Below are 25,412 nucleotides of genomic sequence, written 5' to 3' on the forward strand. Positions count from 1 at the left end.
CTCAAGTCTTCAGATTAGGAGCCACTATCTTTAAAATGTGAGATTAGAAAAGGAACTTTGAGTGTATTCCCAGTTAATTTCTATGTATTCCAAATTAACAGAGATGGTGCTGGAAACGATGCTTTTGGGCAGGGCTCTCACTTTGTTGGGGGCAATTCCCTCACTAAGTTTTGTGGCAACACTGGCATGGAAGGAGAGTAATGAGGAGTCCTGTTTGCCAGCCAGTCGGTGAATCTAAGGTCCTAGACAGCTGGACAAGTACTGTGCAACCATGCTGCTGTCACATACTGGGACCTCAGAACCCTGGGGAACCCAGGCTCTGTGCCGACTAGCCCAAGATAGTGGGCAATGGGAATCTCAGAGTTCCAGAGGTCCAACAAAGCATGATGATTTTTTGGGCTGTTTTGCATCTTAAAGAAAGAAAAAAAAAATAATAATCTGGGAAGTATTTGAACTATCCAACTTTCTCATATATGCAGATAGATTCATTACACTCTTTTTTCCCCCCCTTCTTTTAATATATAGCTACTCTCCAGAGAGACCGAATCTTCAAACATTTTACCAGGAAGCGCCAAAGGGCTATGCGAAGGCGAGTCCACCAGATCAACGGACACAAGTTCATGGCCACATACCTGAGGCAGCCCACCTACTGCTCTCACTGCAGGGAGTTTATCTGGTAAGAAGCTCCTTGGCTTCTCTCCTGCCATGAGCTGAGACTTCCTCTGGTTGTGTGTGATTTCAGGAGAAAACATGATTATTAAGAATTGTTTTAGAATCTGATTTTTTCCCTCTTATTCTAATATGTTGACCTAGAAACATTAATCCCCAAACCAGCAGAAAAAATTACACAATTTACAGATTAAGTTTTACATGTTATTTCTTTTGCTAGTCATTTTGGTAAAAATGTTAATGAATCATGAATTGGTCAAAAAGCAGTAATTAGAGAGGCTAATCAATTAATAAATGGTCTGCCCCTGAAGAGGAAAGAAATATCAACAGTATTTCTGTAAGAAGGTGTAAATCACATGATGACTTACAGAATTTCTGTAATTGTTTCAGCTACACTAAGCACACAGCAGTCTTCAGTCTTATCATATGTAGCTAAAGGTAATAGCTTTCGGTGACCACATACTATAATCCCTGGCATTTAAGAATTAAGATAATTAATAGTTGAGAAATTCTAGATGATTTGGAATAATATCTTATTATATATGTCACTCAAGCTTAAGTCTAAGAGGCAAATCTATAATGTGAAGTAAATTTAAGTAGTAGTTATCTTCAGTTAGAAAGTGAAGGTGAAGTCACTCAGGCATGTCCAACTCTTTGTGACCCCATGGACTGTAGCCTGCCAGGCTCCTTTGTCTATGGGATTCTTCAAGCAAGAATACTGGAGTGGGTTGCCATTTCCTCCTCCAGTCTTCAATTAGAGGCAACATTAAACACATTTATTTGCAGAGAGAAAGAAGAAACACCCCTTCACTTGCACAAAACATACACACACCCTTCTCAGAAGGAAGAAAAACACTCTTGTATCTTGCTTTTGTTGCAAACTTTAGTCATTTGGAAGGAAAGTTTTGACCAACCTAGACAGCATATTGAAAAGCAGAGACATTTCTTTGTCAACAAAGGTCCGTCTAGTCAAGGCTATAGTTTTTCCAGTGGTCATGTATGGATGTGAGAGTTGGACTATAAAGAAAGCTGAGCGCAGAAGAATTGATGTTTTTGAACTGTGGTGTTGGAGAAGACTCTTGAGAGTCCCTTGGACTGCAAGGAGATCCAACCAGTCCACCCTAAAGGAAATCAGTCCTGAATATTCACTGGAAGGACTGATGCTGAAGCTGAAACTCCAGTACTTTGGCCACCTGATGTGAAGAGCTGACTCATTTGAAAAGACCCTGATGCTGGGAAAGATTGAGGGCCAGAGGAGAAGGGGATGACAGAGGATGAGATGGTTGGATGTCATCACCGACTCAATGGACATAGGTTTGGGTGAACTCCGGGAGTTGGTGATCGACAGGGAGGCCTGGCGTGCTGTGGTTCATGGGGTCGCAAAGAGTCAGACACAACTGAGTGACTGAACTAAACTGAACTTAGTCATTTTGTTTAAGGCAGAAACACTTGGTTCATTTCTGCATATTGATCAATTGCTTTGTATTATGTGGGTTTTTTGTGATTACTTTGGATTTTATACCTTTTAGCAAGTCAAAATCCAGACTTAGCTTATGTTTCTGGTCTTTTAAATCATGAACAGGGTTTAGTCTATTATCCTTTTAAAATATTACTGAAGTCGATTTGCTAGTATTTTGTTGACAATTTTTTGCATCTATGTTTATCAGTGATATTGGCCTGTAATTTTCTTTTTTTGTGATATCTTTCTCTGGTTTTGGTATTAGGTTGATGATGGACCCACACAATGAGTTTGGAAGTCTTCCTTCCTCTGCAATTTTGTTAACTCTTCTCTAAATGTTTTGTAGAATTCATTTGTGAAGCCATCTAAGCGTGAACTTTGGTTTGTTAAGAGGGTTTTTTAAGTTATTATTATTACAGATTCAATTTCAGTTCTGGTAATTGGTATGTTCTGATTTTCTATTTCTTCTTGGTTCAGACTTGGGAGATTGTACCTTTCTAAGAATTTTTCCATTTCTTCTAGGTTGTCCATTTTATTGGCATATAGTTGCATATAGTAGTCTCTTATGAGCCTTTGTATTTCTGTGATGTCAGTTGTAACTTCTTTTTCATTTCTGATTTTATTGACTTGGGCCCTCTCTTTTTATCCTTGATGAGTCTGGCTAAAGGTTTTTCAATTTTGTTTATCTCTTTGAAGAACTAATTTTTCGTTTCATTGATCTTTCCTATTGTTTTTTAGTTTCTATTTCACTTGTTTCTGTTCTGATCTTTGTGATTTCTTTCCTTCTACTAACTTTGAGCTTTGTTTTTTCTTTCTCTAGTTGTTTTAGGTGTAAGGTTAGGTTGTTTATGGAGCTCTTTCTTATTTCCTGAGGCAAGATTGTATCACTATAAACTTCTTTCTTAGAATTACTTTTGCCACATCCCATAGGTTTTGGATTGCCATGTTTTTGTTTTCATTTGTCTCTAGGTATCTTTTTTAAATTTCCTTTTTGATTTCTTCAGTGATCCATTGGTTGTTTGGTAGCATATTGTTTAGCCTCCACGTGTTTGTGTTTTTTGAAGTTTTTTCCTTGTAGTTGATTTCTAATCTCATAGTGTTGTGGTTGGAAAGATGCTTGATATTTCAATTTTCTAAAATTATCAAGGCTTGTTTTGTGGCCTAGCATGTGATCTAGGAGAATGCATCCTGTAGAATGTTCCATGTGCACTTGAAAATAATGTATATTCTTCTGCTTTTGGGTGATGCGTTTTATAAATATTAGTTAGATCCATCTGGTCTAATATTTTATTTAAGGCCTGTGTTTCCTTATTGATTTTCTGTCTGGATGATCTGTCTATTGCTATAAGTGGTGTATTAAAGCCACCTAATATTATAGTGTTACTGTCAATTTGTCCCTTTAATGGTTGTTAATATTTGCCTTATATATTGAGGTGCCTCTATGTTGGATGCATGTATATTTACAGTTGTTACATCTTCTTCTTGGATTGATCCTTGATCATTATGTAGTGCCTTTCTCTAGCTCTTGTAAAAGTGTTAATTCTGAAGTCTATTTTGTCTGGTATAAGTATTGCTATTTGAGCTTTCTTTTGATTTCCATTCACATGGAATACCTTTTTCTATCCCCTGGCTTTCAGTCTGTGTTTCTTTAGAACTGAAGTGAGTGTCTTGTAGGTACCATAGATATGAGTCTTGTTTCTGTATTCTTTTAACCAACTTCATTTACTAAATGAAGTCAGATAGAGAAAGACAAATATCATATGATATCACTTATACATGGAATCTAAAAAATGATACAGAGGAACTTAGTTACAAAATATAAATAGACTCACAGACATAGAAAACAAACTTATGGTTATCAAAGGGGGAAGAAAGGGACAGGGATAAATTAAGGATTCATGATTAACGGACATACACACACATATATATATAAAACAGAAAAACAACAAGGACCTACTGTATAATACCAGGAACTATATTCAATATCTTCTAATAATCTATAATGGAAAAGAACCTAAAAAAGAACCTATGTATAATAAATCAGGTTGCTATACATGAGCAACTAACATAACATCATATATCAACTGTACTTCAATAAGATAAATTTTAAAAAAGAAATGACCCAAACTTTGTACACATTAAAAAATTAAATAAAAAAAGAAAGTCTTGTCTAAACCAAAGGCCCTATACTGGTTGTTGGTATGATGAAGCCTAAAGTTATAGTCTTTAACAAAAGATTCCTATTCTCATTTTTAAATGAGAAAAATCAGCATCTCTGGCAACTTTGAGCCCATTTCTCTTCTTTACATGCTCCAGTGAGCTGTAGACACACACCTCTCCCTATTGCTGTTTATTTTACGCCAACTTTTCTTCTTTACATGACCTGGCTACTACAGGTGTTTAGTAGGCATTTTGGGTGAGAACTTTTGATCTCAACTAACATTCTAAATGGAAAGTTGCTTTATAATTTAACTAAATTTTTTTCTACCAAGGAACTTTAACTCCCACCTACCTCCCCACTCCCTACACACACACACTTAAAATAATGGTATATGTGTTATATGTATATATATATGATTAAGCATATAGACCCTGGCATTCATTCTCATCACCAACTAGATATGTGAACCTGGACAAGTTATATAAGCCATCAGTGTCTCTTCATCTGCAAAACAGAGATAATGATTTTATTTTATTTACATAATAAACTTCTATGTATGCTTAGAGTGCCAGGTACTGTTCTAAGTCTTTATCGACCCTTTTTATCTTCATGATGACCTTATAAAGTAAGCACTGTTATCATTATGCCTTTTATAGATTAAGAATCAATGGCTCAAAGAAGTTAACCATTTGCTCCAAAACACATCCAGGCCATCTGACTTTATGATCTGTGCTCTAGGTCATCCTATCACATGAGGATTAAGTGAGATAGTACATGTCAGCTGCTTGGCTCATTGCCTAGCACATCCTACAGGCTTAGTAAAATGTGATCTTTATTAATGAGGGTTAAAACTGTGTCGCTGTCACTCAGAGACTGTATTAGGGAGAGACAGAGATGGGAGCTATGAGCATGATGGGCATCTTGTGGTTGTACTTCTCCCCTGTAGATTCTGGGGTGATGTGGGCACAGAGAAGAGGAAAGATGCCTCAGGTCAGTCAGGTCCCCTGGACTCACCTGTTTACCTCTGTATGTATATCTGCATCTGTTTACTTCACCTTCTACACATCTTTATGTGTATGTGAGAGACAATGCTCAGTTAGGCAGTAGAGTGACACTTCAGCCTGAGGCTCAGTCACACACAGAGGAGGGCTTATTTTCACTAAGGACTAGGGGGATTGCCACAGAGGTTGGTGGAATGAGAATTGGCAATACTTACCTGTTTTTATGATTTGGAGTATTCTAATTTGTCAGTTTCCTTTTTGTCTTATGGTAACAAGCACTCAAAAAGGACATCATTGCTGCTGCTTCTCTGAAATTTTATTTTTTATAAAGGACTAGAGGATGAAATTTATTTTTCTTAAGTACTGTGATTATAGAAGTTGTTGCTGAAATGTTTGACTAATGGTTACTTTTTTCCCTATTGTCTTGAACCAGGGGTGTATTTGGAAAACAGGGTTATCAATGCCAAGGTAAGAAAACATTTTTGAAAGTATATTTAATCTTGTTCCTGTGTTAAGTGATTATACCATAAGAACATTATCAGAACTTGATCAAATTGACATTTATAGAATACTCCATCTAAGAGCAGCAGAATACAGATTCTTCGTAAGTTTCCTAGGAAAATTCACCAACAGAGACCACATTCTAGGCTGTAAAACCAACAATAACAAATATAAAAGAATTGAAATCCTAAAAAGTATCTTCTCATACAGCAGTGTAATTAAACTGAAAATCAATAGCAGAAAGATAATTAAAACACTTCCAAGTATTTGGAGATTAAGCAATATATTCTAAATGGCTAGTGGGTCAAAGAAGACTTAAAAGGAAATTAAAAAAAGATTTTAAACCCAAGGAAAATACAGTTTATTAAAGTTTGTGAGAAGCAGTGAAAGCAGTGCTGAGAGGAAAAATTATAGTATTAAGTGTATAGATTACAAAAGAAGAAAGATCTAGAATCGATAATCTAACTTTCCATCTCAGAAAGGAGAGAAACTTAAGCCTAAAATGAGTGGTAGAAAATAAATAATAAAAATAGAGTGGGAAACAGTGAAATTTAAATTAGGGAAACAATAAAGAAAATCCACTAAATCCAAAGCTAGTTCTCTGAAAATATCAATAAAGTTAATAAACCTGTAGCCAAGCTGACTGTGAAGAACACAAATGCCTCAGAATATAAATTTTTTCTATGTGAAGGATTCCCTCATATAAAAAGACCAGTTAGTTCCCTGGGCACTTTCAGTTCGGTTCTCCTGAGAATTCAATCTGATGAAAGCTAGATTTGTTTTAGACTATAGTACTATTTACTGCCTTGTCATCTGTCTTTATGTATTTAATCCTGGAAAATTTCATAAGTCTTGAAAGATCTTAAAAATGATGTGTATTTTTAATATTGCTTCATTGCTCTTTAATGGAAATTGGACTGTGTCTACACTCTATCAGTGATCTAAATGAAAATGAAGAAAAAGTTATTTATAAAGTTCTAGCTATTCAAACAATTGATTGAGTCATTCTGCAGCTACTTAGTGAATGCCTACTTTGTTCAAGTCGTCATGCTGGCTGGGAATCCTGAGTACACTTGAGGCCATATGTGGAACACTTTAAATGAGGGAGGCCAGCTAAAAGTTTAGGAGATCAGAGGAGGGAGAGAGTTTCAGTCTAGAAGGGAAGTCATGGGGAGTGTGTTTCCATGGAAGAAACATTTTTATACGTTTCGTGTCCTGTTATAAATTTGATTTAGTTAAGTGATAGGAAAGGAAGATGTCCTGGGAATTGAGAAGGACGTGGACAGTGTGTGGAGGAGGGTGAAGACTTACCCAGGAAGAGCAGCTAGTCTAGTTTTTAACGGGACAAAATCATCAGAGAAGAAATGTGACAAGTGAGTCTGGAGTGGGCTTGACAGACCCTGAAACTCATTTGGAAAACTTCAGCTCTGTTCTGACTGATAGTGAGACACGATTGAGTGCTTCAGATCATGGGGCTGAGGATACCAGCATCATACTGTGAGATGATTCCTCTGGAGGTAGGCACGGGAAGGATTAAAGCCAGGAATGATGACATTGGTTCCAGACTTGAGTATGAAGTTTGAGCATGAGCAAAGGCCTGAGTTAGGGTGAGGGTAAAGAATATAGGAAGGACGGGGCTGGGCTTCCCGTGAGCCCAGCGTCTAAATCAGGCCATGTTGGCATGTGCGGCCCTTGTTACTCCACTGAAACTGGCTAGGCTGTCAGCCTCTGATAAATGTATAACTGCTGGATTTAATTCCCTAGTGTGCACCTGTGTTGTCCACAAACGCTGCCATCATCTAATTGTTACAGCCTGCACTTGCCAAAACAATATTAACAAAGTGGATTCAAAGGTAAGACAGCAGTTTGCTGATTGTCTACACATGCTTATGTGTGCACATTCTCTCTCTCCCTCTCTCCCTCCCTCCTCCTTTTTCTCTCCCTCTCCGCCTCTGTATCTCTCTCTTTCTCTCTCTTCCTCTGCCCCTCTTTGCTGCACCCCCCACTTTCCTTCCATATTCCTTGAAGCCAACGATGGTATCAGAATTGAAATGTCTCTCCTTTTTATATTATGGGGTTGTATTTCTGCACTTGCTTAGCTTAACCTGTCCTTAAGATAATTCTATTAGTTGTCATCTGGGTAGAAGCTCTAGGGATCAGTTCTTCTAATTTGAAGAGAGATTTGGAATTGTGAGAAGTTCCCTGAGTTTGGCATTGGATGACTGGTATTTGAGTGTAGAATCCAGCCTCTGCTAGCTATCTTCTCTCTCAGCCTAAATCTTAAAATAGGATCAATACTGCAAGACACAACTGATGTGATAAATATGTTGTTAACTGTAAATTGCACTCCCTAAATAAAGTGACTGTTGGCCCCTTCCAGCCTGTCTAGGAATTTCAGGGAAGATGTTTACTTATACATAAATTCTTGAACTTCACTCTTGCCATTTTGCGTCCAGCTGAGGTGGGTATAACACTCTAAATTCTGAAGGTAGAAGGAGGGTGAAATATGACCAACAGTTAGTGGTAAATTCACAGGTTCACTGAAGAGTCTGGCTCTGAATTGATGGTCCTTTACCGTGTACACCAGGATTGCTACAGAGTACACGTAGAGGCATGTGTTCTTTCTTTTGAGAAAGAGGCCAGAAAGGTTTCAAGAGGAGTAATATTACCCCACTCCTTGTTATGCTTGGCTCTTTGTTATTTCTTTAAATTTGATGTAGCCTATAGAGCATACGCCTAATCTAATTATTTGCTGAAAATAGTATGTGAGATTACACCTGATCCAAGAAGTGATTGTATGTGACATCAAAGCAGAATCTTTGCACTGAGATACCAAAATCCAAAGACAGGCAGAGGCTGGAAGGGAGGAATAAGATCCCCACTTGAATGTCACTTTGGAGTGAATTCCTTAGGTGATTCCATGTCTGCTAGGTACCACCCTCTGCCCTGTCCTCATGATATAATGAATTTGTGGAAGAACTTGTGATGATAGTAAGTGTATGTAGTCTATAAAAGGCTTGTTTAATCCTGAAGTTCAAAGGTTCTTGGAAATGGACATAAGTGTGAGAGGATTGGTAGGGAGAGACACACAGCTTGAATATAAAAGGTGAATTGAAAATTCAAATTTCTTTTAAGCTCCCAAGATGGAGACCAATCTTGTATACCACATGTTTCTGTCCAGTCTTGTTCACTAGAAAACGTGCTCAGTCTGCATTGTCAGGCCTGGGTAATTCATTGCTGCTGAGCAGTAATGACGTACCCATCTCAGGTGTTATAGTAACACCATGAATTTGGTGGGCTCCTGTTAATGGTTTTCGCAGAAGGTGTGGCATTTCAGCTCTCGTCCTCCTGTTTCCTTTTTACAGACTGCTGAGCAGAGGTTTGGAATCAACATCCCACACAAGTTCAGCGTCCACAACTATAAGGTGCCGACGTTCTGCGACCACTGTGGCTCCCTGCTCTGGGGCATAATGCGACAAGGACTTCAGTGTAAAAGTGAGATGCTGGGGTGTGGGGTAGCCGCTTCCTCATGAGAACACCTTGCTGCGAGCTTTCCAAATTCTGCAGTTCAGAATCTGACCTAGAACTGGTGGTTTTAGACCTTTTATAAACAAACATCTCTGTGACTCTAGATTGTCCCTTGTCAGGCATGTACAGAGAGCTGCACTTGATCCACAAATGTCCTAACTACAGCATGTTTACACAGTTGCTAAATTAAATGTCCCATCTCGTTAGCTAGGCTGCTGGCTATCCTCTATTGAGTGCTGAGTACAGGCTAGTCGTTGTGTATTTCAATATGTATGTGAAAGAGGAAAAAATGGCATCTGGTCAGAAATGGACGATAGTAGGAGGTGAGGTGGTCAGCAGAGAAGGTTGGCTTATGAGAAAAGAACTGGCAAGAGAGGTGGTCTGATGACCTCACCAGAAATAAGCAGAAATTGAGTTACAAAGGCATTGCTGGAGCTGCCCTGTGTCTTCTCAAAGAGCTTGATAGAGATCGGAAGGTAGGTGGGATGAAGGACTCTTCAGCTTTGGCCCCATGTGGGCTTGTACTTCAATAGCTATGCCCAAGGGAGCCTGAGTTTTGGGCTTTTGCCTTAGCAAAGGGTCAGGAAATGAGGGTTGATCCCTGTCCCGTTAGGAGTTGAGAGGCTATTGGCCTGGAGTCATCTCTCACTGAGTGTTTCTGAAATAGTCTGGCTGTCGTGGGATGCACTGTCCTCTGCTGAAACACATGTGAAGTTCATGTGACTTAGACACATTCTAAGTCACCATAGGAAGGCAGAGTTCATGTCAATAAAACTGGGTAACTTCCACTGGCTGGACTTACCAAACCTGCTTCTATTACCAACAAGGGGCTAGTCCCTTGTTTTTAAGAAAGGCCAATTCTTTTGTTTCTCCAGAGCCCCATTTGATTATTCTTTTTCCATGTGTGCTTTGTGTGTGTGGGCTTCCCTGGTGGCTTAGAAGGTAAAGAATCCACCTGCAATGCAGGAGACCTGGGTTCCATCCCGGGGTGGGGAAGATCCCCTGGAGGAGAGCATGGCAACCCACTCCAGTATTCTTGGCTGGTGAATCCCCATGGACAGAGGAGCCTGATGGGCTACAGTCCATGGGAGTCACAAGGATTCTTTTTTCATAGATATGTGAAATAAATTCTTTTTCAACCAAAACAGCAGACAGTGCCCTTGTGGCTTTGTTTTAGGCACTGCTTAATCATTAGCTGTGTGGTGTCCCTTTCTAGGGTGAAAGTCACTTTCTGCTCTTGTATGCTCTGTACAGAGCCATGGGTGGGGCTCATCTGCATGGTTCTTGTCCCTGGTGGTGCTAAGGATAGCACACCTACAGAATTCCTATAATTGTTGCTGTTATTGTCACGTGGTGCTTTAGAAAGGCCACTACTGGCTTGTATGTCTCCGTACCAGCCTTCCTGAGAGAGGAGGATGTCCTATGAAGCTAATAAAGCTTAAGCCTCAGAGTCCCTCCCTTGCAAGGCACCTTCCAAGCTCTCTACTTGATGGAGTGTTCTTTTCCTTTTTTAAAATGATTGTGTTATTTATTTTTGACTGTGCTGGGTCTTTGTTGCTATACATGGGCTTTTCTCTAGTCGCAGCGAGCAGGACTACCCTGTAGATGTGGTCCCCGGGCTTCTCGTTGCGGTGGCTTCTCTTGTTGGGGAGAACGGGCTCTAGGGTGTGCGGGCTTCAGGAGCTGCGGCTCCCGGGCTCTAGAGCACAGACTCAATAGTTGTGGCACACCAGCTTGGTTGCCCCACAGCATGTGGGAGCTTCCTGGACCAAGGATCGAACCAGTGTCTCCTACATTGGCAGGCGGATTTCCAACTACTGAGCCACCAGGGAAGCCCCAGAGTGTTCTTTTTCTCAAAGAAGAGAACCCTAAATTGCATAAATTTAGCCCCCACAAAATCTGGATCTGTGCATCCTTCCAAAGATGGGCTGACACACCCCAAACATGTATTATGCTGTTTCATTTCTGCCTCCCCTCTGCAGAACCAGGTCAAGAAACCGTATCAGAACTTTGTGCTGATTAAACCTCAGGTCTTTCATCATCCCAAGTCAGCTTCCTGTGCACCAGGAGCTTAGCTTGCTTCACTCTGCTCTTCCAACTGCCACTTACTTTGACCTTTAAATCAATTGCTTTTTGTCACCCGTGAAGCCACAGGCTGAAAGCCCTGAGAAAGGCAGCCACACAGGATGCCGCGTTCTGTGCTGTGGGGGCCACCCAAAGACAGTGCTCAGAAGGAAGGCTATACTTAGAGGTTTTCTCTCAGACTCACGTTTCACTGTTTGAACAGCCATCTATACACGGCTTTGTGATTACTACCTTTTTTGAGAGGCACAAGAAAGAGTATAAAGTCACTTGGCATGTTTCCTTGTTACTTAGTTGACTGAGCTGTCACACTGATGAACATTTTAATCTGTGTTGAATCATGCTGGGAAACCGGTGATGATTGTTAAAATGTAGCATAGTTGAATGTCTTTCATCAAGTCGCAGTGGGAAAAAAAAAAGGTATTTGAAATTTATTCTTCAGTGTGCTAGGCTTTCGGCTTCTGCACAAAACAGAAATAGAGAAAGTCAGGGATTTACTTACACTCTGCTGCTGCTAAGTCGCTTCAGTCGTGTCCGACTCTGTGTGACCCCTTAGATGGCAGCCCACCAGGCTCCCCTGTCAGGGATCATTATTTGAGTCCGTTGAATTTTAAGAGCAGATGGCATTGTTCAGCCTGTGCTGTTGCCCAGCCACAGCCTCTCAGGTCATCACGGTTCTGTTTTACATCTCATGTTGACGTGGCTCTTTTCTGAACATGGATTCCTTTCTCCTCTTCCCTCCAGTATGTAAAATGAATGTACACATTCGATGTCAGGCGAACGTGGCCCCAAACTGCGGGGTAAACGCGGTGGAGCTGGCCAAGACTCTGGCAGGAATGGGCCTCCAACCCGGAAATATTTCTCCAACCTCGGTGAGCCTTTACTGTTTTCCCATATTATAATCTGGACATTGTTCCCAGATGTGGTGAGTCCTCGTGTTGTGTGTGGCGTGATCCAAGTCCTAGTCTCAGCAAATACAGTAAACAGATTTATTGCATTTTTAAAGAGCATTTTCTTCTACAAATAAGGTTCTATATACAGTTATGTAACAACAAATAGTGAGTGTGCAGACATTGCAATAAGCAGAAAAAGGATTTTTTTTTTTTTTGGTAAATCAGCTTCCTGTCATTGTGGTCTGGTGAAAAGCCTGGAATCCAGGGGCCTGGGTTCTACTCTTGGTGGGGTCCCCAGCTGTACAGCTGGCCAGTAACTTGTGGGCCTCTGCTTCCTCCTCTCTGAAAGCGTTGAACTTGAAGAGCTGACACTCTCCACAGCCCTGGAATCCAGAGTGTGAAGTTTTTGTATGGATCGTGAACTTATCTCTGGTCCAGCCACAGACAGGAGTTCCTTCCTCTCGGCTCTCGGGGGTGGGTGGAGTGGGTCTGTTGCTGTGTGCATTTTGTCTTGCCCCCTCCCTGAGTGACCCATAGCATCCCCTGGTCTGTTAGAGCTTCAGCCGCATCCTAATGCTGCCTTGCTAGCTGGGGTCTGCCGAGAACTGAGGAATGATCCGTGGCTATGGCTGTGGCTTCTCAAATGTGTAGCTTGATGTCTGGTTCAGGAAAATTCTAGACTGAACTGGCAAATATCTTTGGATACTTAGGAAGGGAAGTGCAATCACTGTGAGGTGCTTGGTTGTCCAAAAAATGTCATCACTAACCACCTCTACCAGGTGGAGGGCCCCATCTGGTAGATCGGGGCCTTGGACTGACATTGTATTTCTTGATTTGAGGAAAAGTACAGTGAATGTGGCTCAGTCGTGTCCAACTCTTTGCAGCCCCCTGGACTCTAGCACACCAGGCACCTCTGTCCATGGGATCTCCCAGGCAAGAATACTGGAGTGGGTTGCCATTCCTTTCTCTGGGGAATCTTCCTGACCCAGGGATTGTCTCCTGCGTTGGGAGGTAGATTCTTTACCATCTGAGCTACCAAGGAAGCCCAGGTGGTGCTAGTGGTAAAGAACCCACCTCCTAACACAGTTGTAAGAGACGCAGGTTCCATTCATGGGTTGGGAATATCCCCTGGAAGAGGACATGGCAACCCACTCCAATATTCTTGCCTGGAGAATCTCATGGACAGAGGAGCCTAACAGGCTACAGCCCTTAGGGTTACACAGAGTCAGACATGACTGAAGTGACTTAGCATGCGTGCACGCAGACTGCTATGCCTGAAGAGTGTCAGGTTAGGGCTTTCAGCCTGCCCCAGAGCTTCTGAAACTCCATGGGAATGAGCTGAGCCATGCGGCACAATCTCCAAGAATGGGCAGTGTCACATGTCATTTGAACCAAGTATCTTTAATGTTCTGACACTTAATTGTGAGAAAACCCAAATTATCTGTTATCTGACAGTTCATCACTAAAGAGTGACGTCTTCAGTCTATCAAAAGAGAAGAATGGGTTAAAAGAAAAAAAAGATTGAGAAACACTGGCTTGAAGTTTTCTGGCCAGGGCCAGCCCAACCAGAGGAAGGATTTATGTGGAGGAAGTGAAATTCAAGCTGGTAAAGTTTTTCTGTCTTGGAAAAATTTATGAGGAGAAACTATGAAAACAATTGGATTTTTAAAAATGATCCATTTTGTGTCTTCAATCACTGTTTCACTTGGTTGAATAAGTACAGTCCTTGCCGTTTCAGGCTGTTGCCCAGCTGTTTATGGCAAACATTGCTTAGAAGTTGCCCCAAATTAGCTGTTTTTTAGTAGGTCAAATGCTCTAAGATGTTAGACTTCTGGTCTCTCGTCTATTCTGGTCTGCTTGTCTTAAATATCCCAAGATGGACATCTGCACTGTCGTCTTGTCTGTAGGTAGCGTCCTCTGCAGGATGGGGCTGGAGAACTCCCTGAAGAGTTCTTCTGGTTCCATCTGGTGAGCTAGGAGCTCTCACTGTATTGGCGGTTAATCTTTCTGGAGGGCAAGTTGACCGTGCATCCGAAGTCTTCAAACTTAAATCCCTGGTTCAAAGAGTTCCCTTTTGGGAAAGTTATCTGAATAGAGGATGCTAATGATGATCTTGCTGATAGTGATGACAATGCAGCTTAGGTTTATTGAATGTGCCAGGCACTGATCTAAGAGCTTTAGGCGCAGTTATTCATTTACTCTTCATAACGAGCCACGTGGCAGCTGTTGTAACTTCTCCTTTGTTAGGAGTGGAAACTGAAGCACAGAGAGGTGGGTGACTGGTCCACGGTCACAGGGTTAGGTTGCAGAGCTGTGATTTGAACCCAGGCAGCCTGCTTGAGAGCCCAGACTCCTTATCACCCTGATATGAAGATTTGCATGCAAGTACAATCACTGAGTGTTATCTATATAGAGAAAAATGGGGATATTCTGTATGTCCAGTATCAGGGGAGTTACTGAATCAATTGTGATATATCCATAAAATGAATTATTGGACAGCTTTTTAAACTGATATTTAAAACTCATGTTCTTGAAGGACATTTAGAACTGTGCATAATATGTTAATAGCATGCAATTAACATATGTTAGTATGATAATAGCATGCAAAATTTTAAATTAAAATTAAAATTATGAAACAACAATTTCATTGTCTTTTTAAAAATTAATCAAGCGTAAAGATCGATGTGTGTATATTTATGTTGTTTTTATTTTTTGTTGAAGAGGGCTCATGAGATTATAGGTGTTGTCGATGTTATCCTTCATATATTTGCTCATTGTTCCAATATTTACATTAATTTTCATTTCTCTTCTATAATTTAAAATGTATATTATCACGTTACTTCTTTTGTTCTCATTTTGATTTTCTGAGCAGTTGTGAAATCTGCTACTTGTAGGACTTGGACACCAGATGGCGCTCTTAGAATGTGGTCACCCGTGGAAAGCAAGCAGGTGGCCCAGGCTGAGACAGTGTTTCTGTATACTGCCATTTGAGCACAAACTGAAACTCAGTGGCTTAGATATATTTTTAAATGCTGCTGCTGCTGCTGCTGCTAAGTCGCTTCAGTCATGTCCGACTCTGTGCGACCCCATAGACGGCGGCCCACCAGGCTCCCCCTTCCCTGGGATTCTCCAGGCAAGAACACTGGAGTGGGTTGCCATTTCCTTCTCCAGTGCATGAAAGGGAAAAGTGAAAGTGAAGTCGCTCAGTCGTATCCGACTCTTCGAGACCCCATGGTCTGCAGCCTACCAGGCTCCTCTGTCCATGGGATTTTCCAGGCAAGGGTACTGGAGTGGGGTGCCATTGCCTTCTCCAATTTTTTTTTTTTTAAATGATTCTTACCCAAATACAGTAAGCACAGATCAGGAGTTTATGCTGAAGCAGCTTTGAGTGGCAAAACCTGATCACATGTCAAGCTGTATTAATCTCTCCCCATGTGCTATATTGAGGGGTGAAGCTGCAAGTAAGGTCTTCTCCATCTGTAACTGCTTCAAGTTCCACTGGGATTTCTGATTCCATGTATTTCTTCTTTGCAGAAGCTTGTTTCTAGATCAACCCTAAGACGACAAGGAAAGGAGAGCACCAAAGAAGGAAATGGCATTGGGGTAAATTCCTCCAACCGACTTGGGATCGACAACTTTGAGTTCATCCGAGTGTTGGGGAAGGGCAGCTTTGGGAAGGTGAGTCTTGGCTTTAGCTGTTTGGGTTAAAGGAAGCCTGCTCCATGGAGGTTGTTTGTCTGTACAGAAATGTATCCACACGCCTGTTTCCCACCTGCCATCGGCCTTCTGCCCCAGGCAAGGCCATACCCTAAGAGCTGCAGGAGTTCTCCTGCTCACGCTCCTTCATGCTGCTTTGCCATAGGTGATGCTCGCAAGAATCAAGGAAACAGGAGACCTCTATGCTGTGAAGGTGCTGAAGAAGGACGTGATCCTGCAGGATGACGATGTGGAGTGCACCATGACCGAGAAAAGGATCCTGTCCCTGGCCCGCAGTCACCCCTTCCTCACGCAGCTCTTCTGCTGCTTTCAGACCCCTGTAAGTATGACTCCCATTCACCACCCCATGGCCTCCTTTCTTCGAAAGTTTAGACTGCAATATGTCGAAGCTTTCATAAAGTAGCAGATCAGAAACTTTGGGGGGTGGAGACTTCCAAGGTAGAGTCATTTGAAGTACCCAGTGACTTCTGATGACCAGAACCAATGAACTAACCGCTTCCTTTCATGTTATCCTGGAGAAGGATCACTTTGAGGGTTGTGTGTCCTAAGATTAAAAATGTCTTTGTACATAAGTCTTCTCTAGCAGAGTGAAGGTTACAGAAGTCCAAGAAGACAGTGAACATCATGGGCTGCTTATCCTGGTGACTTTGACCTTGGCTCTATTGCTAAATGCTAAACTGTTTCTGACCCGGGGAAAAGAGTTCAGTCCAGGATAGGCCCAAAGAGGGCACCTTGACTTGTAATGTGCCAAGGCCTTGCTCCTGGCCTCAATCAAGGACCCTTTGCTTGATTCTGTGGACTGATCCTGGGATTCTGTCTACCCCATCATGGGGTGGGAACTTCCCTGGTGGCTCAGATGGTAAAGCGTCTGCCTGCAATGCGGGAGACCTGGGCTCAATCCCTGGGTCAGGAAGATCCCCTGGAGAAGGAAATGGCAATCCATTCCAGTACTCTTGCCTGGAAAATCCCATGGACGGAGGAGCCTGGTAGGCTACAGTCCATGCGGTCGCAAAGAGTCGAACACGACTGAGCGACCACTTTCATCATGGGGTGCAATTAGGAATGCTTTTGACTGTGGTTAACAGAATATATGACTGGTAGTGGTTTACGCAATAAACAGGAAGGATGAGTTTAGTTCATAGTAGAGGCTTTTTTCTTGAGAAGTCTCATGATAGCACTATTAGGATTGTATGAGATACTTAGTGTCATTCGGCATCTCTTCTGCTTGAGGTCTCAAGGTACTTGCCCTAATATCACAGCCCTAACCATCTCACATCACATGACAACATCTAAAGCAGGAAGCACAGGGAGCAGAGGTCGAAGGGCTTCATGCACTTTCCTCTTATCAGGGATAGAAAAATCTTTCCTAGACTTGAGTTATATGCTCATCCTGAGTTGCAAAAGAGGCTGGAAGAGCGAATATCTAGCCGAGATAAGCTGCTTTGTCACAATGGGCTCCCATCCACCTGACTCATCCCTGAGGCGGGGCATTCTGCAGCCCACTTAGACTGGGCTCAGGACTGGGCTTCTGCTGTCAATGGAGAGGGGAGAGAGCTCCTATGAAGGCATCGGGAGGGTCTGGCAGTTATTTCCCAACCTTCTTGCTTCTCAAAGGCATTCTGAAAGAGAATTCAGGACACGTCCCTTGTCTCTGCCACCATCAGGGAGGTAAAGGCCGTGGTAGGAGTGGGATGGGGGCGTCACACCTGGTCCAGGGATGCTGCCAGGCATTTCTAGGGAAAGTGACAGCGACACTGGAACCAGAAGGACCGGTTAGAATTAGTCAGGCAGAGAGAGTGAAAGGGAGTGTGTTGTACAAGGTGAACAGCTCCAGTGGGTCTACCAGTAAACAGGTCTTCTATGGTAGCTCAGTCAGTAAAGAATCCGCCTCCTAAACAGGAGATGCAGCTTCGGTCCCTGGGTCAGGAAGATCCCCTGGAGAAGAAAATGGCAACCCACTCCAGAATTCTTACCTGGAAAATCCCATGGACAGAGGAACCTGGAGGGCTACAGTCCATGCAGTCGCAAGAGTCGGACATGACTGAGCGACTAAACCACCACCAGTAAACAGGAACAAAAAGGGTGAATAAAGCCCACAAGCGTAAAATGTGAGGTTGAGAAGGGGCCTGGGGAGAACTGGGGCTGAAGAAGTGGGGCAGGCCAGGACCAGGCTGTGAGAGCCTTGAAGGCTCTGTTAAAAGAGCTTGTGTTTTAGCCCTAAGAATGAATGAAAGACATTTAAGCAGAAGAATGATATTCCAGATTGCAGATTTAAACTATGAAAAAGCAAATTTTTTGTATGCAGTGGGTAATATAAGCATTCTCCAAGTATTCATCTCCTGTCTTTGATCGAAACTATTATTAGTAGTTTCATGTATAGCCTTTCAGAGAATTGTTTGTACACAAAAGCGTACATACACACAACATAGATGCATCTGTATTTATTTTTAAAAAATAACATAAATGGTGGTATATATTTGCACGCCATTCTGTACCCTCCTTTTAAAAAATATTTGTTTATTTTTGGCTGCCCTGGGTCTTGGTTGTGGTGCACAGACTTTATTCCAACACATGGGCTTCTCTCTAGTAGAGGCACGCATGCTCAGTAGCTGTGGCGCTCAGGCTGAGTTGCCCTGAAGTGTGTGGGATCTTAGTTCCCCAACCAGGGATCGAACCTGTGTCACCTGCATCGGAAGACAGAGTCTTAACCACTGGACCACTAGGGAAGTCCCCCACCCCTGTCTTCTTAAGGAAAAAATCCAAAATGGTTTTATTAAGAGAGTAAATCTCTGTAATACATCTTGCAAAATTTATACTTTTTAAAAATTTGCACATTAAAAAATGAAATATAATTGACATTTAACATTGTTTTAGGTGTACAAAAAATGATTTTATATTTCCGTATGTAGTAAAATGAGCACCACAACTAAATTTAGTTAGCATCTATCAACACACTTAGTTAACAGAATTTTTTTCTTGTGTTGAGAACCTTTAAGAAATACTTTCAGCAACTTTCATATATTCAATACCATATCATTAACTGTAGTCACCACATTGTACATTGCATCCCCATTCACCTTATTTGTCTGAAAAAAAGCAATGTATAATGAGATTGTCTCATATTTGAATATACCTGACTGCCTTATTTATAATGGCTGCATAGTATTCCATTTTAAGACCATAATACAAATTATTTAACCTATTTCCTATTGGTAAATACTTAGGTTATACTTAACTTTTATTTCAATCAAATTTACAATGAGTCCCTTGTACTTTTATCTTATGTACCTGTGCTATGATTTCTATATGGGACACTATGGGAAGTGGTATTGCTTGGTCAAAAATGGATGGATTTATGATTCTGATGGGGTCTAGTGGGCCTTCTCCCCTATCATGGCTGAAAATAGCTAAGACTTTATCGCTTATATACCAGGCACTGTTCTAAGTGCCTTGTGTGTATTATCAATCTTTATGGTAATCCTGTGAAGTAAGTTCTGTTCACATCACTCCCATTTTACAAATAAGCAAACTGAGGCAGGAAGAAATTTAGCTTCCAAGTGGCAGAGGTTTTAAAGCCAGGCAGTCTGACTGCTGAGCCCCAGCTCTTTCCACTTGCTGGCCGTATTTCTAAATTCACACTCCCAAACCACATTTGAGAAGGCTTATTTCCCCTCCTCTCCTGTTATGACGCTGCCTATCATTTTGATGGCTGGAGAGATTTTTTTTTAACGTGACTTTGGAGTTCTAACTGGCATTTCTCCAACAGAAAGTGAGGCTGAACATCACATATGTGTAAGGGCCCCTTGTGTTGGCAAAGGCACATGTGCAGCATGGAGAACGGATGCAGCAGGGAAGCCAGGAGGCAGGAGGACAGGTGAAAGGGGATGCATGGCATGCACTCCCATGCCGTCCAAGTACCTCAAGGTCCAACTAATAGCTTCTTGGGCTGCAGTTTCCCTTGTGTTCCTTCTTCTTGCCTCTCACAGCCTGGGCCCCTTGAGGCCACACCCTCTTCATCAGAGTCCTCAATGGCTCCAGGCCTTTATTAACATTGGCCATCTATTTTTCGGAGAGGGCAATGGTGCCCCACTCCAGCACTCTTGCCTGGAAAATCCCGTGGCCGGAGGAGCCTGGTGGGCCGCAGTCCATGGGGTCACTAAAAGTCGGACATGACTGAGCAACTTCACTTTCACTTTTGACTTTCATGCATTGGAGAAGGAAATGGCAACCCACTCCAGTGTTCTTGCCTGGAGAATCCCAGGGACGGGGGAGCCTGGTGGGCTGCCGTCTATGGGGTCGCACAGAGTCGGACACGACTGAAGCGACTTAGCAGCAGCAGCAGCAGCAGCAGCAGCAGCAGCATCTATTTTTAGTGACAGTTTCATATATGGCCACAAGGTGGCAGTCGTTACCACAAGGTGATTTTTATTTCTGCACCAGAGCTGACTTTGGGGTTTAAAATTTGTGTGTTGCAGTAGATGTCTCCAAAGCAAAGGATAAAGGTAATTTTCCCCTCCCATAAGTTTAGATGATAAAGTGGTAGGAACAGCTTAAAAGAATCAAGTGCATTTTTCTTATGCTGAGATAAAGATATGCAGTTTTCATATTGCTATCGTTTAAGCCATCTCTTGGATTTGCAAGGTATCAGACTCTACATATGCATGTCATTTGCTCTCTGCATCAGTCCATCTGTCAGAAGTCCTCAGTCACTATCCCCATTTGCTATTGAAAAACTAAGTATAAAGAACAGAAAATGCCAGTTACTATGAGAAATTACAGCAGGTAAATGACTACTTTTCAGCAACTGGGTTTGGCAGCCCCTGACATCTAAAAGAAGATGCTGATCAATGTGTCACGCGAAACTGTAACAGTTGCCCTTGCAGAATTTAGAAGGGACCCGAGGTGAGGCGTGGGAGCCACTCCCCAGCATTTGCAATGTGTCACTTTATTGTAAAGATGCTGGTAGAAACAGCGCTTCTCTCACTGTCCAGGCCTGTGGAATGAGTGTCTCTGAGACCCAGGAGAAAGGAAGCAACTTGCTAAGGCTCCCTTGAGCTGAGTGATGGAAACAAGGTTCATCTCTGGGTCAGGCTGACTCTGGAGTCCGGCTCCGTCCACTGGGTATCTTGTACAACATAGAGGTTGTTGACTTAGCATCTGCTTAAGCCCCTTCCGTCTGCACTGGCTCCCCTCCAACCTGTTGATATGGCAGCAGCCTTGCCCTCGGAAAAGGCAGCTGAGTCCTTCCAAGTCTGTTTTCCTCTGTCTGAATGGCTTGCAACTCCCTTAAAAGTCCTTTGAGCCCTAGAGTTCTCGTGGTGGAGATGAAAGCGGGATTGCTGTGAGGACCAAAGGCGAGAATGCAGACACGCTCTTGCCACACGCATGCCATGGTTCAAAAGTCAACCAGCAGGGTGTTGTGATGACTGCCTCCTTCCCCACACCAAAACAGTCCTGGGACTCCCAGGGGCCAGCACAGACCCTACATGACGGTAACCATAAACACTCACAAAATAGGGATTTTGGAGCTCTTTTTGTTCTTGGTCAAAACAAAAAGATAAGCAAATTTTAAATATTAGATAATTTATCAAGTTTGCTACGTAGAATTATGGGCCCATGAATTATTGCCCCAGATTATTTTTTATCATAATACATATTACTTGCAAGTACATCATTCCATTGGCATTCTCATAAATTTCTGAAAGCATTGTAAATTCTAATAGTTTGTGAATGATTCGTTAAGCTGGATCATGGCTTACAGTCTGGATCAATGTTTATACTCTTGGATCTGTTGATTTTATTTCTAATAACCTAGCCAAAGAAAGCAACATAAAGAATAAGACATTACGCATTAATATGTTTAATTTTCAGTGCATAATTTATACTAGGAAGATACTGGAAACAACCTCAGTCTTCAGCAATGGGAATCTACTTAAAAAATGTACTACTGGATGAAGGTTTTTGGCCAGTAGAGATATGATTGAATATTAAGTAGTTAAAAGATTGTGTGTTACTTTCAGAAGCATCTAACATATATGATTTATTCCATACAATTCTTACATCAGCCCTAGAAGATGGGTACAATTATTATCTTTATTTTGCTGAGTGATAAAGTGAAGGAGGCGGAGAAGGCAATGGCACCCCACTCCAGTACTCTTGCCTGGAAAATCCCATGGACGGAGGAGCTTGGTGGGCTGCAGTCCATGGGGTTGCTGGGAGTCAGACACAACCGAGCGACTTCAATTTCATTTTCACTTTCATGCATTGGAGAAGGAAATGGCAACCCACTCCAGAGTTCTTTCCTGGAGAATCCCAGGGATGGGGGAGCCTGGTGGGCTGCCGTCTCTGGGGTCGCACAGAGTTGGACACAACTGAAGCGACTTAGCAGCCGCAGCAGCAGCAGCAAAGTGAAGGAGGAGCTGAATTACTTGCCCAAAATTAAACAGAGTAACTGGTGGGACAAGAGATGGGAGGCCGGGAAATAGTACAGAATTTATGATAATTAGCAGTGTGAATCCATTTCAGGTTCCTCCTGGGATAGCAACTTGGCAAACCTGTCCCCTCTTCCAAAAAAAAAAAAACAGGAGGAAATGATGCCAGTAAACTATCAGGGACTCTTATGAAGGCAGTGGAATTATGGATGATCTTTTTCTTCTTTGTTCTGTTTGCCAGTTCCTGCAACGTGCTTCTGTTTCTTTGTCCATGGGGTCGGGGGAGTGAGGCCTCTTGAAGCCAGGAGCGCCCAGGTCCGGGCTGCTGGCCTGGGGTACACTGCCTTTCCCACCCTTTCAGGTTAAATTCACTTCACACTCCTTTCATCTTAATCAGGGAACTGTTGTGTCGGCAGCTGAGCCTGCTGGCATTTATGGCCTGGAATCCGGGTCTCCCCACCCCCAGCTCCCGGGGCTCTCCTTGGCGCTCCTGGAGCCTGGCTGAGAGCTGAGGGCCGAGACCAGGAGGAACAAAGGGGCGGCAGCAGCAGGAGGGGGAGCGGCAGAGTAAACACTGGTCAGATGCTTTAGCCTTTGTTCAGAGACCCAGTTTGTTAGAGCAAAGGTTTCCATTTGGAAAACAGGACACACTGTGCCCGGTGCCCAGGCCGCGCTGGAGCCGTGAGCGCGTTTGTGCGCTGGTGATCTGCTGCCCTGGGCGGGGGAGGCATTACACAGAACCTCCTTTTACAGGGACAGCAGCCGGGGGATGGGGTGTCGTCAGGTGTCCCCTGCAGGGGCTTGCTCACAAAGCAGTGCACCTGGAGTTCCTGGCGGGGGGCCATCGCTTTCCCTAAGAAGCCACACCTCAGTGTCCATCAATAAAGCAGAAACCCTGCCTTTGAAGGGTAGGGTGGCTAGGAATCTTGTGACCCAAGTGCTGTCAGCTTACCTAACCCGTGCAAACTGATTTCAGTGCACGTAAGTCACACGTAAAATATGTCTGAAGATCACCCACAACAGGGGTGCAGGGGAACAACCTGAGTTGAGTTATTTTCTCTGTCAGTGTGTTAAATATTAGCAGAGGGGTGTACGTGTCAAAGAGAGACACACACAGGGGAGATGGGCAGCAGAATCATCCTGTTGCCCTGGAGTGCATCTTTCGGAATCTTGTCAGGAGGGGACTGCACTGCAGCCTTCCATAGGCGAGCTCTGGGTTCTCATCCTGGCTGAGCTAACGGCACCCTTGTCTTGAGGAAGGTCCCCTGACTGTTATCAAGCAGGAATAAAAGTAGGTTTTCACAGCATTGGGTTTTGTGGCCTTTTATAAAACACCTAAGGAAAGGCCATTTCTTCTTAACCTGTTTGGAACTGGGCTTCCTTCTTCCACTGAGCATTGAGTGCCGTAAACACAATGTGGGCTGCTTATGGGTCACTTGGTATAGTTTGCCGTTGGCTCAGATCAAAATAGAAAACAAGCCAGAACGTGGTGTTTCCCAGTTGGGCATGTTCCTGACATTAATCATGTTCCCGCTGGGGACAGAATGCACATGGGCTGTCTCTGGGCTCTGAATTTCTAGCAGGGGACAGTGGGTGCTGATTTAGGACCTTTGCTTCTGTCCCCGGAGGCTTCCCAGCTTCCCGACTATCTGTGACTCAATAGGGTCATGAAAATGAATGAGAAATAGGAGAACCCGGAGTTCTTGCTGTTCCTTTGGCTGTCTCTGCTTGGGGAGGATGCCAGAACGCTTGGTGTGACCAAAGGGCTTGAAAGGGTTGGCATGTGTTTCCTTTTGAGGTTATTCAGCTGCAACTGGCCTTGTCACTAGCTGTCACCCACGGTGATGACCTAGAGATGGCCTGGACCCCCCACCTCCAGTGTGTGAAAGGCGGTTCACAGATTGTGTGTCATTTCCTTTGACTTGGCCGAGACTTGCCGGGGTCAGACTTGGCCCCTGTGTGTCTGATGACTGGTGAAGATCTGTGGTAGGGAGTGTTGGTTATGGTTTTCCCTAACCATGCCTGGGAACCTGCCAAACTATGGATGCTCAGACCTCAGCGGGGCCCTGTTCTAAAGCTCCGGGCTGGAAGTGCCAGGAGTGGCTCCAGGCATGAGAACGTGAGGGGCTTTCTGCCAGATGGTTTAGTGACAAGTCAGCCAGTCCGGAATCACACTGATGGAGGGCAAGGGAAAGAAACAGTGTTTGCAATGCTCAGTCTGGCTGGCAAGAGGAGAGTCATACATGTGGCATAGACAGTATAAGGACTGTATTTCCTCCCTGCTACAAAAGGGAAGGTAGCTGAAAAGGAGCTCTGGATTCTGGGGGAAATTTTTCCCTCTGGGCCAGTCTTTGCTCAGAAGGGCAACCAGAATACAAGACTAACAGTCCAACTAGCACCCTAGGGTGGCCTGAGGGTATTTCCCTGGGAAACTAGGTTGGCCTTTGTCAGGACCAACTAGGACCTTGGGGCCAAGACCTAAGGCAACATCTGTGGGTGGCTGGAGCAAGCCCCTCCAGAATCATGCAGTCTAGAAACCCAACTGCACTGGGTGGAAACCATAGACTCTAATGTCTTCTAGCTTTGGAATACTTGCTTTTTCCATAATTACTTCATCACTGGTCAGAACACAGCTTTGTCCATCTCTTCTCGGGCTCCAGGTCGAGGGCCTCTCAGGACAAAGTCAGCCCTGTCTGTCAGTATAAACTTTGCCAACTTGAAATTTCAGAGACTTGCCCACCAGTTGGTGAAGATTGGGGGTGTTCATTCATTCGGCAAATGTGCACAGAGTTCCTCCAGGGTGGAGACCCGGCTCTGAGCCCCAAGGACACAGCGGTGGACAAAGCAGGAAGGAGCCCCTTCCCTCAAGGAGCTGGTGTCCTCCTGGGGAATTTGGGACCTGAGTAGCAGGTCCATAGCAGAGAGTCACCCCTCTGTGGTGGGCTGGTCGTGGTCGAATTTCTGGGATTA

At 43.3% G+C, this 25,412-nt stretch overlaps 1 protein-coding gene across 1 annotated transcript in view; it reads left to right on the forward strand.

Annotated features, from left to right (window-relative positions):
* Positions 1 to 25,412, forward strand: part of PRKCH (protein kinase C eta) — a 232,723-nt gene that overhangs the window by 122,524 nt on the left and 84,787 nt on the right. The window contains exons 3-9 of the mRNA XM_027554264.1: positions 526 to 676; positions 5,724 to 5,758; positions 7,556 to 7,644; positions 9,157 to 9,286; positions 12,146 to 12,273; positions 15,829 to 15,972; positions 16,157 to 16,330. Of these exons, the coding sequence (XP_027410065.1) occupies positions 526 to 676; positions 5,724 to 5,758; positions 7,556 to 7,644; positions 9,157 to 9,286; positions 12,146 to 12,273; positions 15,829 to 15,972; positions 16,157 to 16,330 (851 nt within the window). The remainder of the gene's footprint in view (positions 1 to 525; positions 677 to 5,723; positions 5,759 to 7,555; positions 7,645 to 9,156; positions 9,287 to 12,145; positions 12,274 to 15,828; positions 15,973 to 16,156; positions 16,331 to 25,412) is intronic.

Source organism: Bos indicus x Bos taurus, chromosome 10, assembly GCF_003369695.1.
Source record: "Bos indicus x Bos taurus breed Angus x Brahman F1 hybrid chromosome 10, Bos_hybrid_MaternalHap_v2.0, whole genome shotgun sequence".
Lineage (NCBI taxonomy): Eukaryota > Metazoa > Chordata > Mammalia > Artiodactyla > Bovidae > Bos > Bos indicus x Bos taurus.